This window comes from Punica granatum, chromosome 5 (genome assembly GCF_007655135.1).
Source record: "Punica granatum isolate Tunisia-2019 chromosome 5, ASM765513v2, whole genome shotgun sequence".
Lineage (NCBI taxonomy): Eukaryota > Viridiplantae > Streptophyta > Magnoliopsida > Myrtales > Lythraceae > Punica > Punica granatum.
This window is the reverse complement of record NC_045131.1, coordinates 5,457,554-5,474,711: the sequence shown is the minus strand read 5'-3', so window position 1 is coordinate 5,474,711 and position 17,158 is coordinate 5,457,554. Positions and strand designations below refer to the sequence as shown.

At 37.4% G+C, this 17,158-nt stretch overlaps 1 protein-coding gene across 2 annotated transcripts; it reads right to left on the bottom strand.

Moving 5' to 3' along the window:
- Positions 1-776: 776 nt before the first annotated feature.
- LOC116207631 (LMBR1 domain-containing protein 2 homolog A) lies at positions 777-9,107 on the bottom strand. Of its 2 annotated transcripts, XM_031540665.1 has the most exons (15): positions 8,664-9,107; positions 7,338-7,414; positions 6,791-6,949; positions 6,154-6,367; positions 5,351-5,437; positions 5,113-5,252; positions 4,473-4,553; positions 4,141-4,205; positions 3,089-3,264; positions 2,765-2,895; positions 2,578-2,671; positions 2,188-2,401; positions 1,968-2,068; positions 1,667-1,821; positions 777-1,597 (listed from the first exon to the last, which is right to left on the bottom strand). In XM_031540665.1, exons 1-15 carry the CDS (start codon positions 8,829-8,831, stop codon positions 1,315-1,317), a joined length of 2,145 nt encoding a protein of 714 aa, XP_031396525.1. In that variant the 5' UTR covers positions 8,832-9,107; the 3' UTR covers positions 777-1,314. The 2 variants fall into 2 exon arrangements, with proteins under 2 accessions (XP_031396525.1, XP_031396524.1); XM_031540664.1 differs by having other exon boundaries at positions 777-1,821; positions 8,664-9,106.
- Positions 9,108-17,158: the final 8,051 nt, after the last annotated feature.

The following is a 17,158-nucleotide window of genomic DNA, read 5'->3' as shown; positions in this document are numbered from 1 at the left end:
TAGTTACGTATAATTTGTAAAATATCCGATACTTTAATCTTCTTTTTCCCTCTTTGTTGTTCTTGTTTTGTTCGGCATGTATCGGTTGAGTTCGGAATCGGAGATGTCCCTGTTTAAGCATGGACAGTCGAATATGAGGCGTTAACCACTTGACCACCATCTTTAAACGTTTCCAAGCATAAATTGATGAGCAAATGATACCTTGGGAGGAGAACCATTAGGATAGACCGAAGAGGATGAGGACAACTTGGGGTAGGATTTCACATACCCTCTTAAATTTTGAGTAAATTTTGGTCAGCAATGATCGAAATTTAGTTGTTTTTTTTTTTTTTTGGGAGGGGTGATTATGGATGGACCATTTTGATCACTGAATTGGAGGTTTCTGGTATTTATTTAAATGACTTTGACTTGGAAAAGGAGAATGAAGGAAACAAACGTGTTACGATGAAAGGAACATATATCTTTAAGAATAGCACGCAACTAAAATTTTGGGCCGAATTATTTGAATGTCATGTCTCAAGCGACTGACGTCCACCCAACTGAAAGCGAAGTCGGCTTTCCCTTAGGAGTCTTGAGCAACATTTGAATCCTCTTACCATATTGTCATCATGCTCCAATTATGGGCTGCCCGTCTTGATCTGCCCATTAAGTGTAAGGGGTGTTTGATGAGGCATCCTCTGCAAATGTTAAAAACGGCTTCCGGAGTAGCCACCCCGATAAAACACGGAGCAGCAGAGCCTCGGAAAAATTGATCAGCTCCGAGCTTTCTTCTCGAGTGAGATTGAAACCACCAGATGCAGTGAAACATTATGCAGTCTTTCGAAGAAGATGCACAGTTAAAAAACACATATGAAGATTACAAAAAAAAAAAACAATTGCCAAAAGTGTGGCTTCAAGTTTTGACTGAACATTACAAGCCTGCTTCTTTCTAAGTTCCGTGCCTTTCACATTTTCTGTCAATTTGATTGCTATGCCTTTTTTTTAATATATCACTGCAGCAGATCCTATTCACCTCTTGCAAGGGAGATCCACCTGCTGGAATTAGCTGAGTAAGGGGGACACAACCGATGCTCCTTGTCAGTCCACGGAGATTACTGTGACATCCTTAACAATCAACCGTTGAGCTTCATTCGGTCTAAACCAAACTTTTCTTCGCGTGGCCGGGTTTAATTCTCCCAATCTCCCTCCCGGTCCCGCTGCCTGTACACCTACCTCGGACTAGGGCATAATACCCAACTTCCGTGGACAGAGTATCTTAAACAACATAAAAAGAAAAAAAAGAAAAAGAAAAGTGAACCGAACATGCTTTGCATACTATCTACTGGGGCCAGATCTCGTAATTTCTAAACCATCATTGTCCTCATCAATGTAGCCATCATGATCCGTGGACGGCCGTTTCAATTTTTGAAAGATCTCATCAAGCGATTCATGTGAGGACCCTCGGGACCCGAGATCAGTCTCCTGGTTCTGGCGTAGAGGGAGGAATTTGCGGGCGCCCATGTTTGCCTTGAAGGTCTGGAATCCATTCTTCATCGATTCCCACCTCGAGACCAGCCCAGCAGGTGGGCCTGCAGCAGTGGTTGCTGACTGAGAGTCCCTGCTATCAAGCAAGGAAACTTTAGCAGAGGAGATGTTCTTCTCTGAAGGATTTGCTTTCGAGGCTTGCCTGCTTTGTTCTCTAATGGCAGCATACTTGCCGCCAATGGCTTCTCTGCTATTTGCATATCTGTGGCCCCCTTCTCGTAAAGCTTTAGATGGACCTTCCTTGGTGATTTCATGCATTGAACTGGTCGCAGCCTTCATTTCCACAGCTGTCGGATCCTGGATATTTACATGAGCTTAATCCGACTTGGAGATACTCATAAAGAATCAACGTGTGACGGGAAACAGTCAATGCACATCTTAAGTCATCTTTAATCATCTCCGTAGACAGGACAAGAGAGAGAGTTGAGACACATATTACATACCTTTCCGCTTATACCAGACTCGACATCTTGGCCATTGAAATTCCTTGCCAGAGGGACAACGTGCTCACCGACTTTGCGTCCTTCTTCCAACCAAGCTCGCTCTGTGTGACAGACGAATTGAGGGATAGATAAGAAATCGAAGCCGCAAGAGATCTTCTATCTGTGACATCAACAATTTTGCCATCATAAGGGGACCATTCAGGTGAGAAACCAAAGTCACCTTTTTGGAGGATAATTAGTCCCGAGGGATCAAATCCGTCTGTATCATCTGCCTCAGTCTGGAACCTAAACCTCTTCCAGTTTCCAAAGAAATTAATTATGCGGTCAAAGAAGTTGCTTGCCACCATTATGGTATATATGACCATAATAAGAGGATATATCCTGTTGAAGCCTTGCCCAAAAAATGGCACAGCTTGGTCAATGTTTCCCATCCGCTGCAAAGCATAAGAGAAGTCTTGAGGATAAAAATAAACCCACAGACAGAGATAGAAGAGAGAGAGAGAGCGGGGTCATAACAAGAAGACTCAAGACATGTTTAAAATGAAAATATATTTAGACCAGCAGACGTGTCTGAGAGAGACCACTAAGGATATCGAAATTGTGGAATCACCTGTTCAAATATAGTCTTGTCAGCTGCATCTTTACCAAGTTGAATGAGATTTAGAAAGTTGTATGAAATTGGAGCAGCATATCGAGCGACCATCCTGTATATTGAACATTTGTGAAATTCCTATTTCAGTTGCAACTACATAAATTTAAACTCATGATCAATTTTAGCAAAATAGAAAAATACTTACGAGCATATCATAAGCAAGCTGACAGAACTTGTTTGCCTCGGTGTGAATGAGTAAAACATCAGCATTCCAATCTTGAACAGAGAATAATATGTGCAGATACACATGTACATAAGAGGAATAAAAGCAAGAACCTGAGAAAGGAATTATAAGAAAAAATGAGCGCCACTTAGAGAACCTCCATTGAAAAACCTACAAACTGAGTCAGCTGAAGACAAATGAACTTTATGACCAACTGAAAAGCATAATTAAATGACCGCCATGCCTTTAGAAAATGAATAGCCATTGACATCGCAGTATCACTATTACTAAGAGTTGAAATCTGACCTGCACCAGCACCTCTTGCTTTCCAACAGATTTTATAAGGATTGAGAAGAGAGAAAGATCGACCCCTCTAGGAAGCAAAGTCGCCTCTGCTAAAAGAATAGCTGCTGACATTACACCCAGTAAGATAGCTAAAAGTTTCTCAAGCTGCTTCCTCAGTACGCATCGCCAAACAAATTCTGCAAAGTTCAAGAACAAGATAAGAAGCAAGCACAAGAAGTACTTCTGATTAAAAAGAAATCAAGATTTACATTCTCCTAAGAGAAAATTTAAAGTTGTCAGTGATACTGACGAATCAAGATGTTGACTAATGAAAATGGTAACTAGTGTGACATACTTCATCAATTGCTCAGACACCACAAAGCTGACATTTTACATATGCAGCAAATTTATATATGACCACAAACCTAACAATTTCCCCAAGCAGCAAGTAATATACCTAAAGCCATAGGACAGCCATAAACCGAATGCCTAACAACAATATGCCTCCAACTCTTAAAAGATACTGATCCAATAACATAATCCTTTTCGAAGAACCAATGTTAGGGTACCCCAGAAGGAGGTAAAAAACCAAAAGTTGGAGGCAACGAGGATAGCAACTGATGGTTACAAGCGGTAAATGGCACAATGAAGGGAAAAACAATTTGGAAGTTCAGTAAGACAGTGAGATAGATTGCACTTTTTACATCAGAAAACAGAGTGAATCACTTTGAAGAACAGATATAGATCCTGTTGCTTATAACCACTTGAGCATAGTTGAGCTCAAAATACTCTCCATTATGAGGAAAAGAAAAACTAATTTTTCTCGTTAGATATCAGATTCTGACTGAAATGTACCACCCGTATTAAACATACATGAACTCCAATGACAAACAAAAGAATTGCCACCGCAAACGAAAACATGGAAAACAACAAGGTCAGATTCATAAGGTGGCAAGCTCATTTTCTTTAGACATGATCGGTGCACACTGAACTAAAAAATTACTCAGATCAATCAAGCCTTAAAATTTGATATAATTGCAGAAGGAGAAAGGGCAAACAGATCTCATAATTACCGAGAGTATCAAGGAATGCCCCCATTCGTCCAGTTCGAGGTGGTCTTAGGCTTGAGATATACTTCCTGCAAATACACGTAGAAAAGCTTAAGCTCCAGAATGTTATAACCTAGAACAACAAAAACCCAACAATGTAGCTTATATGGAAACGAAAAGGCATTTTGTAGTATCAATTTATTCAGAGACAACAGAGAATAGATAAGAATAAGATTTTAATTTTAGGATTTAACGATTTTAATTTTTCTTGAAGGATCTGGCTGAAAGAAAAACAGAAAATGATAAGAAGAGAACAGAAAAGAAAAGATGACACAAAGGCTAGAGTACAAGCATACCATCCTGTTGCATCTCGGCGTTCATAGTTTTTTATCACATCTTCCAGTTCCAATGCCTCCAATACATAATTCATATACTCACTACATAAGTGAAATACATATCATAGAGTTGGATAAAATGGAGCTATTAATGAATAAAACACATTAAATATAATGTCTAACCTTAATAGTAGAAATACTGGAATTTAAATTGATATCCAAGTATGAGACTTTTAACTAGAAACTCCATACAAGGTATTAAGCATTCATGGGGGTTGCTGCACTCAGCCAAACAAATTCATTTATCACATTGACAATCAATGCAATTTCTAGCCCAAAGATGCCAGTCCAATAATACCAACAAGAAGTGGGACGATAAAGATGACAAAAGGTAAAGGAGAAAAATTTGGCATGGAATGAACAACACATTATGAAGTTGCGCACTTCCTATGTGATATATAATGCTAGTCGGGGGGTTGTGAAAACGTGATAAACCTAGTGGTTGCTGGCAGCAGCCGACAGGCCTACAGTTCAGAGCTACTACGCAGCTATCTATATGTCCCTCCAATTTAACCAAATTTTATCCATGAGAGAATCAGTATTTGCATTAAGAAGGGCTTATTATAAGGATACGACAGAACACAAAGTCAGAAGTCACTACCTTTTATAACGATAATATTCCTCTCTGGCTTCCCTCAGATGACGCCGAAGGGTTGCCATTGATTTCTCATCTGTGTCATAATCCATGTCATTCTCCCCTAATCTCCCACCTTGTGGTTTGAAGGATGGATCATCTCTAAACTGGAAACACAAATATTAATCACGAATCATCGCAAAAACGTAAAGAAAAATTAAACTTACAAAATGAAGTTCAAACTAAAACAATTAAGAAAAATAACCATTTGGGACAGCATGTTATCAATAACATCCATATAGGGTCTCAATGGATCACGTTTGGACATCTGATTGGAAGTAGCTTGAGCAACCTGTCAAGAAGAATCATCAAACAAGATGAGTCAAGCAACTAAATATCAATTGATAAGCCACTGACTAAAAAAACACAGCATCAATATTAATGCCAAGATAAGTATGTGTTGAAAATATCTAAAACAAGATTATATTCCCAAAAAGGATCGGGCAGTTCATGATTCTGACAGACATATGAGCTCTGAGCTCTATGGTTGATTACTGCATCTATAATGCTTCAGTTGTACAATTTCCAATATACTGCACCAAATAGAGCATTACCTACTAATCGAAACTCACTCTTCCCCCCCTGAAGATACTCGAGATTGCAGAATATAAGTGATGCATTATTTGAACACAGGTTTCAAGATTTTAATACCATTTTCATGTTGAAAAAAAAATTAAAAGAAGAAAATAATAAAAGAAAAAAGAGACAACTTTAGAAAAATGCCAGACAAAAGTATTAACTTGAGTTTAAAGATAAACTCAGGAGGCAAAATTATGCATAAAGTGCAAGAACATTACTACTTTTAGGGGGCGCGGCTGGCAATCGCTACCCAGAGCTTAATAGTGAAATTTTACCAGACTAGTAAATATCAAAAAGATATATACATTCTAACAAGCATAGGTGAATGTCAAGTAAAGAATTTGTTAAAAGTTCGGTCAAGATAAATACACAACATACTACACTCATTCAACAGATTGGAACATAGAATGTAATTGCAGAAACAATTACCACTATAGCATTAGAAAGCTCTTGATGAGCATCATCGAGTTTGACAGCCATTTTGGCTATCTTATGGGAGAGAACTTTTTGGCGTGTCGTCCAATCTGAATTTCTCCAAATGCTCTTAGGGATTTCACTTAAGCCAAAACCAAGAAGAAATGCCCCTGTGACAAGCCCAAAAGTGTTTGAACAGGCCATTGCGAAACCAAGAACGCTCCCACCCCTGCATCTTTCACCAAAGTCAAATAAAATAAATCAATGCAGTAACAATTCTTAATGCACACAAATCACTTTTACAAAGACTACAGAAGCAAGAGTATACCACCCTCATTCCTGTACCTAACACCAATTTCCTTTCCAAAAACTAGTTCTTAATGGTACAAACCATTGGATTAAGGATACATGAGCTATGCCCGAAAATCTACTGAATGGACATAGATGACCACATAGAGAGAGAGAGAGAGAGAGCATCGTACTAAAAGAAAAAATTGTATAAATGAGTATAAAGTAAAAACATTCCAGTGCTTTTAAAAAGAAAAATAATTCAAACCAATTCACATGGATGAAGATTAACTCACAAAGAGAGAACATATAAGAAAGCAACAGCCTATATTAAGAATCATGCGTCAAAGAACCAAGCACGCACCAATTTTTGTGCATCATGATGAGGAGGATGAGCCCAAAAAGGCCAATAGATCCCACAATTAGATAAAACACTAAGTTCACGTGTATGCTTGTCTTTAATCTTTCCTTAAAAGTGAAGTCTCCAGCATCTTCAAAACCCTGAATCAAGGGAGCAACAGCCCTGCAATGTGAATGACAAACATTTCAGACATGAGGATAGTTTCCTTCTAATGCTTAAATCAACTGATGCATATTCTAGCTATTTACACAAAATAAATTCACTAAAGCTCATGTGCAGCAATGCAAGCATATATTTGTCAAATGGAGTAAGCTTAAAAGCAATCAATTGAAACCAATGCGGCAACGCCTCAAACAATCAAGGTTTCAACAGGTCTGACTATCTAGAAAAATAAATGCTAAAGGGATCTTGGAGACATGCTGAGGAGACCAACAAAATTTCAGCCCAATACTTCGTGTATTAGTCTGTTCAGAATATCACTCCCTATATTGCAGAGAAATAAACCATAAGAGTTATTGGAAAGAAAGAAGGATTTATTCATATAGCATACCAAGTAAGTAGAAACGTACTCCAGTATGACCAGATCCACATAAAGGAGATGCCTCCACTGCCATGATGGATAATTGTCTGGAAAAAGATGTACTTATTTTAGTAAATGACAAATTGTTGATATAAGGATAACAGTTCTCAACTCATTATAAATGTATGCGAACTGCAAAGTATGTCAATCAACATCAATTAAGATTAATCTCTCTCCAGCTATTTCATAAAAGAGAAAATGTGCTCTCCTATAAACAAAGAAGATGTTTATCTATTTCATATGTATAACTATCTATTTGATATGTGCGCAATAGTTTCCTGGCGACCGACATGAAGCTTTTAGTGGATCAAAACATTCTACTGTAACGCTCTGCAGAATTACTTAAAATATTTTGCTCATATAGGCCACAATTAAAGTCTGCATACCAAAACTCTATGAATAAGAATGATCAAAGGAAGTTTTAAGTCTAAAGCTCAAATCATTGTCTTTACCACAAGGATGTACATCAAAGCACCACGCACACAGTGGACACAGACAAAGTAGTAGAATAGCCCACATTAGGCTCGGCTATGGCATTAGTTTTATTGCAAATCACTCAACTGCCGAAAGGGAACACAAAATCGAAATTCCCAATAAGGAAAGAAATTTGTAAATCAGAATGAGACACAAGTGCAGTCTCACCAACATCCCACTTCATCTTCTACCATCTCCAACATAAAAATTGCTCCATAAGCTATGATTCAAAACTGCTTTTTAGTTCACATACTATTTTTCCAATATAAAGAGGCGCTTTTGAAGCAGCAGTACGAAGAAGGTTGAAAAGAAGAACGGATATCAAGATGAAGATTCAGATATTACAGGAACTGCATCAGTAACACCCTTTCTCCATCCAGTTCTGCACGAGTGATGCTTTTTCAGAAAATCTCTTGAACAAGATAGGAATGAACATACAAGAATTCCAGCTACAAGCAGGGAAGCAAATGAGGGGAAAAACCAAAGGGAAACCTTCAGCATTCACCATTCACGATGTTTACGAAACACGAAGTTCTTTGCCTCGATTGACATTTCAAAGGCACGCACAAGAATCAAGCCATCGTAGCTGACACAGAGCCTTCAAGCAGACCGAGAGCTATGACGAACATAGAACTTCTGGCACGAGATAAGGAGAATCCAGGATGCAAGGAAAACTCATAGACTAGATTTGCGTAGTACCGGTTACCCCATAAACAACCGATGGACTACTCATCAGTTACGATCGCGGCAAAAACCTACAGAAACGATAAGCTCTTTCACCCCCATTTTGACACCGTGAGGAAGGGAATCCGCATAGCATACCGTCCAGATGTCGGCGGGGACGAGGATGATAATGGAGAGGGAGCAGAACCAGGTGTAGCCGACGGTGAAGAGGACGTAGCGGGGGACTTCAGGTCCAGCGAAGTAGCGGAGCGTGAGGACCACCATCCCCAGGGTCAGAGGCAGCGAGATCAGGTAGAAGACCTGCATCTCTCCTCGTCTCCTCTATCCTCTCCCCTCTCTCGAGATGTGAGGACCGCGGGGACGGAGAGCTTTCCTATGGGAAGAGAAGGCAAGGACGGAGAGGCAGAGCGGCGATCGGCGCCGGCGGAGGAGATGCAGAGTTTCCCGGCAAAAATGGGCGGGGACGGGGAAGCTATAAAGAAGTTCTGGTTCAGCGGAATCTGAACGGAAGGGGAAAGAAGGAGACGACGCGGTCACGCACGGCTCAGCGGATCTCTGGAGATGGGGCCCGGTCTTGTAACGGGACCCGACTCCTGCTCCACTATTTGTATATTTATTTATATATATAATGATTAAATATTTTGGATTGTACTTATACACCTTCACCCCGAAGAAATAAATAATTAAGTTTAACTTTTCTAATATATAATTACTTCAAGTTGTCTTGGATATGAAAAATGCGTATAAATGAGAATAAATGATAAACGAATGTAATATGCTTAAATAAGATGAAAGTATTTTTCTCTATATGTATTGTTCGGTAATACTATTGAAAGTATTTACTAACTTCTATAAGGATTATTAAAATAACTCAACGGCGTTATATTTTAAAATTTAAGCATAAAAAATGAAGATATAGTCTAATTAGTTATTAAAAAAAATCTGACTTTATAAACAATGGCATACATAATTTGCACAAACTACGTAAGTTTTATTCGGCATTTATGTGTGAACAAAATGTTTTTAAGATTACCACATTAGTTAGGAATATGTGCCTTTGCTTCTAAAACAATCCATAAGATCGACATTGTTATATATGTATATCTCCCGTTTCTTGCAATTCTAATTCAACGTTTCCGATCCTGGTCAGTCCCAATTTATATGGCATATGAAGACTTATTAATCACTTTAGGAATGACACTTCTAATTAATTATTTCAAAAAGAAAAATCACACACACACACATATATATATATATTAGTCCTTTCCACATTCTTAGAATTTGCTTTCTTTTTCTTAATTAGTGATGAGGCAATTGGTCCACTAGTGCTATCTTCTTTTTTTCTTTTTCTTTTTTTCCGATAATGAGTGCCATCTATTATTTATTATTTATATATTTCATAAATATATGTGCGTTTGGTTTCATAGTAGAATTTTAAAATCAGATTTTGATTTTGATTTTGAGTGGAATAAATGGGGCCCACCCTTTAATTTTGTATGAGTTATGTTGTTTTGTTGTGGAAAAAAGTGGTATAAATGGGGCCCACTCTTTGACTTTGTATGAGTTATTTTGTTTTGTAATGGGTAGACTTAAGTTAGAATTGTGATTTTAAAATTGCATCCACAATCCAAACACGCCACAAGACAATATTAGGCCAGGGACAAGGACAGGGAGTTGACTTCTTATTCTAAACCATTTCATTGGGCCCCGACTAAATGGGCCTATTATCTACCGAAAATATATTACAATTTTTCTTGCACAAAGAAAAAGTCTAAAGGCTATGGGCCGGGCTTTCTCGTCTTTATTTGAGCCCAATCTGTAGAAAACGATGTGGCCTTCCCCCATGGTCCCGACTCCCATCATTCAAATTTCGAGTTTCTTAAAACCAAAGAAAGAAAGGGGAGCAACTCATTATGTGAAGCATCACTTGAACCGACGACTCGACTCAAATTACAATAGTCCGATACGTTTGTCGCATATTCATCTCTTTTTTATTTCCTCTGAAGTCATCACGCATGATTCAAAATAACATGTAAGGAATAGTTTTTCCTGGGAGAGCAACGACATGCATCCTGAAGTCAATCGGCACCAATAGACTCATGAAGAATTTGAGGACAAAGGTAGAATTTCAAATTTGTAAAGAGAGGAGAAAAGACTAAGGAAGCACATAAAGCATGCGATCGGGAAGGTTCAAACTCGAAACAAAGCGGATGACAAAGGATTCAAGTTTGCTCCACACCAAAGCGTTTCATCATTAGCTGCTACTTTTGATCTCGTGGTAGGGGGGAGGAAGCTTTAGAAGATTCTTCAATGGTGGGACTTTGGATGCTTTCTTTACTTGGTGAATTGTATGCAATGGATTGATAGCTAATTGCTCATCTCCTTTAGCTTTTAATCTCTCTTTTCCCAAAGCTCACCCAATCAATCCGCTCCTAAAAACAGGCCCTTTTTTTCCCTCGTTGGTGGGAATTGACATTTACCATCACGGGCATGGATATGGATTCAAAAGAGAAAAGGAAGGTGTGATTTCATGTCCTTTTAGCTAAACCTTGATGAAACAGTCCTAGATATATTGTGAATATTAACTCTACGTCGTCTACTGAAATTTTATCTTCTTTGTCATTTTATTAAAAAAGATTATTATGAATTAGTTCAAGCGATTCGACGTTTATGTTGCTTAAACAATGTTTCAAACTCGATTTTGTGAATAGAAAAAAATCCACAACTGGGATATTTTATCCCTTTGGTAGGCTGACCGCGGTTCGAATAGTTACACTTCCGCGTACCAGGTGGGGTATATCGAAAAAAGTTATCACTTACACATATTTATGTATATTAACTGAACAAATTGCGACGAGTGACCGGTTTAAATACTATTTGCTTATAACTGATGACATGTCCTTGATATTATGTAAAGTCTTTGTGGATGTTCTTTTTTGCTTTGATTAAATTAGGAAAAGTTTCAAGGAAAGGATCTTGAAGCAGTGAAGTGTCATCCGAAATCAAAAGATTGTGGGTTCGATCCTCAATAGTGGAATTTATATGTCTTTTTATTTAGCTTTATTTTATTTTATTGTACTGGATTATGCTTCTTTTATTATGGAAATTTTTTTAAAAATGACAAATTTTCAGATGAGAGTGTAAGCACGGTAGTACATACTCTCACCCATCAATCTAAATATTGCAAGTTTAATTTTCATTAGCACAGCGACACGCACTCTCGCTTATCAATTTATACATTATAAGTTCAATTTTCGTTAGGGCACTAATCGCCTGGGAGAAGTGTCTACCTAATAAAGCAAAAGGATTAATAAAATATCTTTAAAAAAACATAATGGTGGTCATTTTCTCGAGCTTCCCAGTGAATAAAGTAAAACAAAACAAACCTCATGCACAATTTGGAGTTCTTTTGCGCTCTTTCCTTTTTGATTGATGATATTACTCCTTTTTAGATTTATAATACCCGATCCATCGGTCAAATAATTTATTCCATCCACTTTAGACCAAGCTCAAATCAAATATTATTATTAGTAGCTTTTTGTGCATTTATAATCAAATGAGATCGAAACATGACCTTCCTCATAATTAAGCACTCTCTTGAAGAAAGATGGACTCATCGCGCAGACGAAGATTCAACATCTTCTTGACCTAGTTTAGAATACTTTTTCGGGTATATTGCACTATATAATTTAATATTGACAGATATTTTTATATTTATCACAACGTTGATTTTTTACTTGAGATATCTCAAGGTTACTAATTTGATGTCACCATCGTCCCAGGGGATAGTTGGTGAAACAAAAATAGCAACGTTAAGATATCTCATGCAAAAAAATGATATTGGGATAGATCTAAAAATATCTGTCAACATTATGATATATGGTGCAATAAACCCAACTTTTTCTCGCAATAAAACTTAAAAGACGCGTAATTGGAAAGAACAGTAGCAAACTTTGGATGCCATGACTTTCCATAGAACCGTGGATTAAGTAATGTCAACGTGCAAAATTACCGTTGACTTTATGAAAATCTGATCGTTGATTCCATAGAATTGCGAAATCATATTTCTTATTTTCCCTGCCGGATTTTCAGACATAAAATCATGAGACGTCCTTTTGATTCTAATGAGGCATGTCGGGTATACCTTTTTGCAAGACAAGAATGAGGCCTTTATTTTGGAGAAAATTCATGTTTAGTGGCTACATTCATCAGTGAAAGTTTTGCACGACATCTGAGTGTGTTTAAGCATTCGCGTTGGTTCACGTCGTGCCTGGTCCAACTTGTATCTAGAGCAACCAATGCGTTCCTCGTGTCTAGACCGAGTATGGAATTCGTGCTCAGTTTATCTGGGGCTCGAGTGTATAAGAAAGGGCCCGTCTCGTGATTGATTATAAGTCCTTAACATAAAAGTGAAAGTCCAATGTACGCTGAAATTAATTATAAAGTGGTTGAACTCGTTCTTGCATTAGCTCGAGATTTTGAATTAGCGAAAATTTAGTCTTCATTAATGTAACAGTCGTCCTATCATCTTTATTCAATTCAATTAGTGACCCTTACTAAGAGGCATTGGTTGAATCAAACAAAGACGAGGATTGATTGCCAGAAAAAGAACAATGATTGTAACACTTTGTTATATCATGAAATTTCAACTTAAAAAGAAGCATCTAAATCGTGTGGTCATGAAATTTCGAACCTGAAATGAAAATGGGCACATTTTTTTAACTCATCTATCTACATCAAATATTTCATCATCGTTAGCTACTTTGGATGCTTGTCTTTGTTTTTTTTTTTTTAATTGTATGCAATGAATTGATACCTAAATATTACCTCCTCTTATAGCTTTACTCCTCTCTCATTTTTTTTTTGTCACCGATGTCAATCAACTCTTAAAAACATACTTTCCCATTAGTGAGATATCACGACACATCCGCCTGGGAGTTTCTAAGATTAATAAAGGATACGTTCCTCCATCGTAATCGAAGGGAAAAAAAAAGTACAATCTATCGTGCCTCCTTGACTTCTTTACAGTTGATACAAGTTTGAGTTTTATCGTGCATAATAATTGTATACACTGCTTAGAACTTTTTGTTGATGACAAACATACAGCTATCGTCTACGGTCACATTCACAACCATACCGGTTGTACGAAATGTTACACGACTGTTGAATATTCACAACCATACCGGTTCTACGGTCACATTCACAACCATACCGGTTGTACGAAATTTTTGGCACGTACCAATTGACATTTTGTTGAGTTTGTGTCGGTATATATTTTATTTGGTTTTTGGCGTTAGGATAAAAGGAGAAAATTCACTTAATTAATTTGGGAAAGTTTCGACCTAATAAAGCAAAAGGAGCAATGAGCAAGATAAAATCCAAACTTCATGCCGTGTGCTTATTATATTCACCGACGCAGATCTTCAACAGTTTTTCTCCTATTTTGCGTCTTTTTCTTTTGGTCGATTGATGATGTTGCACTCTTCCCCAGTAAGCCAATTGAATTTTTAATTACTCAATATTTATCGCTCACGTTATAAAACTCAGATATCATAACAAGGTTCAAACTTCAAAGAAAAAAGGCTCGAAATTGGTTTCCCTTGTAAGTGTTCTATATAACAAATATCGAAACGGCAGCTTAAGAAAAACTTCGATATCATATTCTCATGCCAATATAGTATTTTCTTTTCTAAGGATCAAAGATTTGGATGGCATAACGGCCCGCTGGACCACAAACGGAATGTCATCGATTGAAATATTAATCAGATTGAGATGATATGCTACACCTCGATGATTTTAAAACAAGGGTTAATTGCTTTAAAAATACAAACTTTTTACATTTTATCAATTATAATGCGAACTTTTTTTTTAACCTAAAAATGCACGAACTATCAATTTAATATCGATTTTAGCATGTATCAACTTTTCTGTTAATTAAAAAGAGAATTTATGGCCACACCCTTCGATCAAGGTAGCTGAGATCGTCGGGTGACCTTATAGGGGCGGCGGTGAACCCCGATGAGACTCTCATTCCCCGAATTTGAAAAAAAAAAAGTAAGTAAAATCGAGAAAAGAATGAAGAGGATAGGTGGTGGAAGTCTCCCGTCTGCGACTTCTTGTCTGCGGCTTCTCGTTTGTTACTTCTCCGCCTTCCACTACGACAATATCCCTGCCCTCCATGTGAAAGGATTACAACTTCAGTCTAGTAGATCAAATTGTCGCTTACAAAAAATGACATTTTGAGGCGTGCCTTTTTGTTGATTTTCTGTAGGTCTCGGCTCCCTTGTGATAGTTGTTGGTTTGAACCAATCAGGTATCCTGGCTGATTTGATTTGATTTGATTTTTTTAATGATAATCACTGGTTTGAACCGATGGAATGAGTCTGAATGCTTTAGCTTGACTGTTGAGGGACTGGATTGTTTATGCTTGGGTTTGATAGATTAGATTTGAAGTCGTAATCTGTGACGGATCCTTGCACCGAGTACCGATTCAAGATCCCTCGTCTTTGCTCTTTTGTTTCTGCACAGTAACAGCTTTATATGGTTTGCAATCGGCTCCGCTTCACGGTATTTTCTATGCCCATGTACAATTAAGGTCTAAGAGGTCGGAAACATACATACAACAACTGGAAGGATTTATGCAAATACATTTGTACTCATTGTTTGTACTTTGTCACATTATTATTTCCTTTGCAGTGATCTCGGCGATCTGCTATATATTTTTTTGTTTTTGTAATTTTCTCTTAACTATTTTACCATGTACTTGTTTTTGTTATCCACTCGCAATGGGAAAAAAGAAGAAGAAGAGTTTCCAAGGATAAGACTTGCGCGTATAATTTTCATTTCTCCCTTATCAATAATTATAGATAAATTAACCAAAAAACAAGTTTATGTATGTGTTATCTAAATATATAATAATTGGGACACGTATTTTCAAATTTTTTATATTTTATACTCAACAAATGCATCAATATCTTAGTCCTTGGGGATGGGAGACTGAACAAATAAGAAGTAATTCCATCGCATCGGTATTTTGTATCGTACCAATCTCCTTCAACAGTCGTTATTTTAGAAAGCATTGAAATGTAAATAAGTCGTGTGAATATGTATTTTTTAACTCGAAATAGTCATACATTTGACTTGCTTGCCCAATTGGATGTTCAAGCATTGACGGGGAAGTAAACATCGCGGTCCGAATTGGCACCAAGTGGATATATGCAAAACCTGACCAGGATCGAGACTGATGAATAGGTAGGGGCAGCCGTAAATTAATACCGAGAATTGGATCACTTCATGGCCCGTTGCAACATCAGCATTGATTTCCCTACTAACCCACAGTTATTAAATAATGATGGACCGTCATGGGTCATATGGGTCGATAATATTCGTTAAGAATTTGTTGTACCTGCCCGATGGTTCCTCCCTCCAACCAAATATAATCCCCACAATAGTAAATCACACGAGAAGGATTATTGAGCTCCCACGTGGCCAATAATTAGTATTTAGGTTTTTTTTTGGGTTAAATTGTTGATGATTGCATGTGCCAAATATACGTTGTGATTACACTTTTATAAGGATTAATTATTTTTTCATCAATATAATATTATTAGTTGTTTATTGAAATTATTGTCGCGTATTAAATGAAGCAGCTGGCCATCTCCTTTTCAATCTAATTGCGTGCATTATGCATATATAACGTTGTGGGGGAGTTCTGGCCAAATCGGGAACCGCGATCTTTCCATAATTATTATTACCTTTTTATTGGTAAGATAATTGCTTAATGTTTCACGATGTCTCTGTAAAGTGTATAATTAGTTGCATCTTTGGTTGGTGTGTTCAAATTAACATTCTTGGCATATGATTAAATTATGATCAAACTACCAATTTAAATTGATTCAAGTGGTTTTATTTCCGTTCTTTTTAGACACTGTCTCGAAGTTGAGTCTTGTATACGAAGAAAATCTCCTTTTACCTCACTTTGAATTGAGCACGTCCCCCCCACCCCCCCTTAAAGCTCATCCGAAGTTACGTACCGCTCTTATCCTTCAAAATTGGCCTCGCCAAAGCCGCTACTCACGCTGAGCAGCCTCGGGCTCGACCTCAACAAGCACAAGTTTGTTTGCACGAGGATGAGCATTGGGTCTCGCATATAGTAGTTGGTTAAATACGAGGAGGTTTCAAAAATTCGATTACTCAACTGTAGCACCCACAAAGGACGACTTAACGTATTGACTCTGAATTTTAAAATTTTTTAAATTTTATTTCAAAAATATGTTTATTTATGAATTTTATTTATATAAAATTAGTATTTTATTTCTCGTGAAAAAATATTTACATACTATTTATATCAAGTAACATTTTTATCCCCGGATAAAAATCCTAACTCCGCCCCGGCACCCATAATATCTCGAAAAACATTTAGCCATTTATCACCGATATAACTGGTAGTCCATTCATTAAACTCGATTCGAACAGGTGGTCCTAAAATTGGTCAGGGGGTAAATCATGGACCACTTTCGATACGATCGAGCAAAATCCCGTCTCTCTGCAAGTCGTGAGATCAACCTTTAGTAGTGCGATTAACACGGCAAAAATCAGAACACTTGGGAGGGCAAAGTTATATGCACTATCGG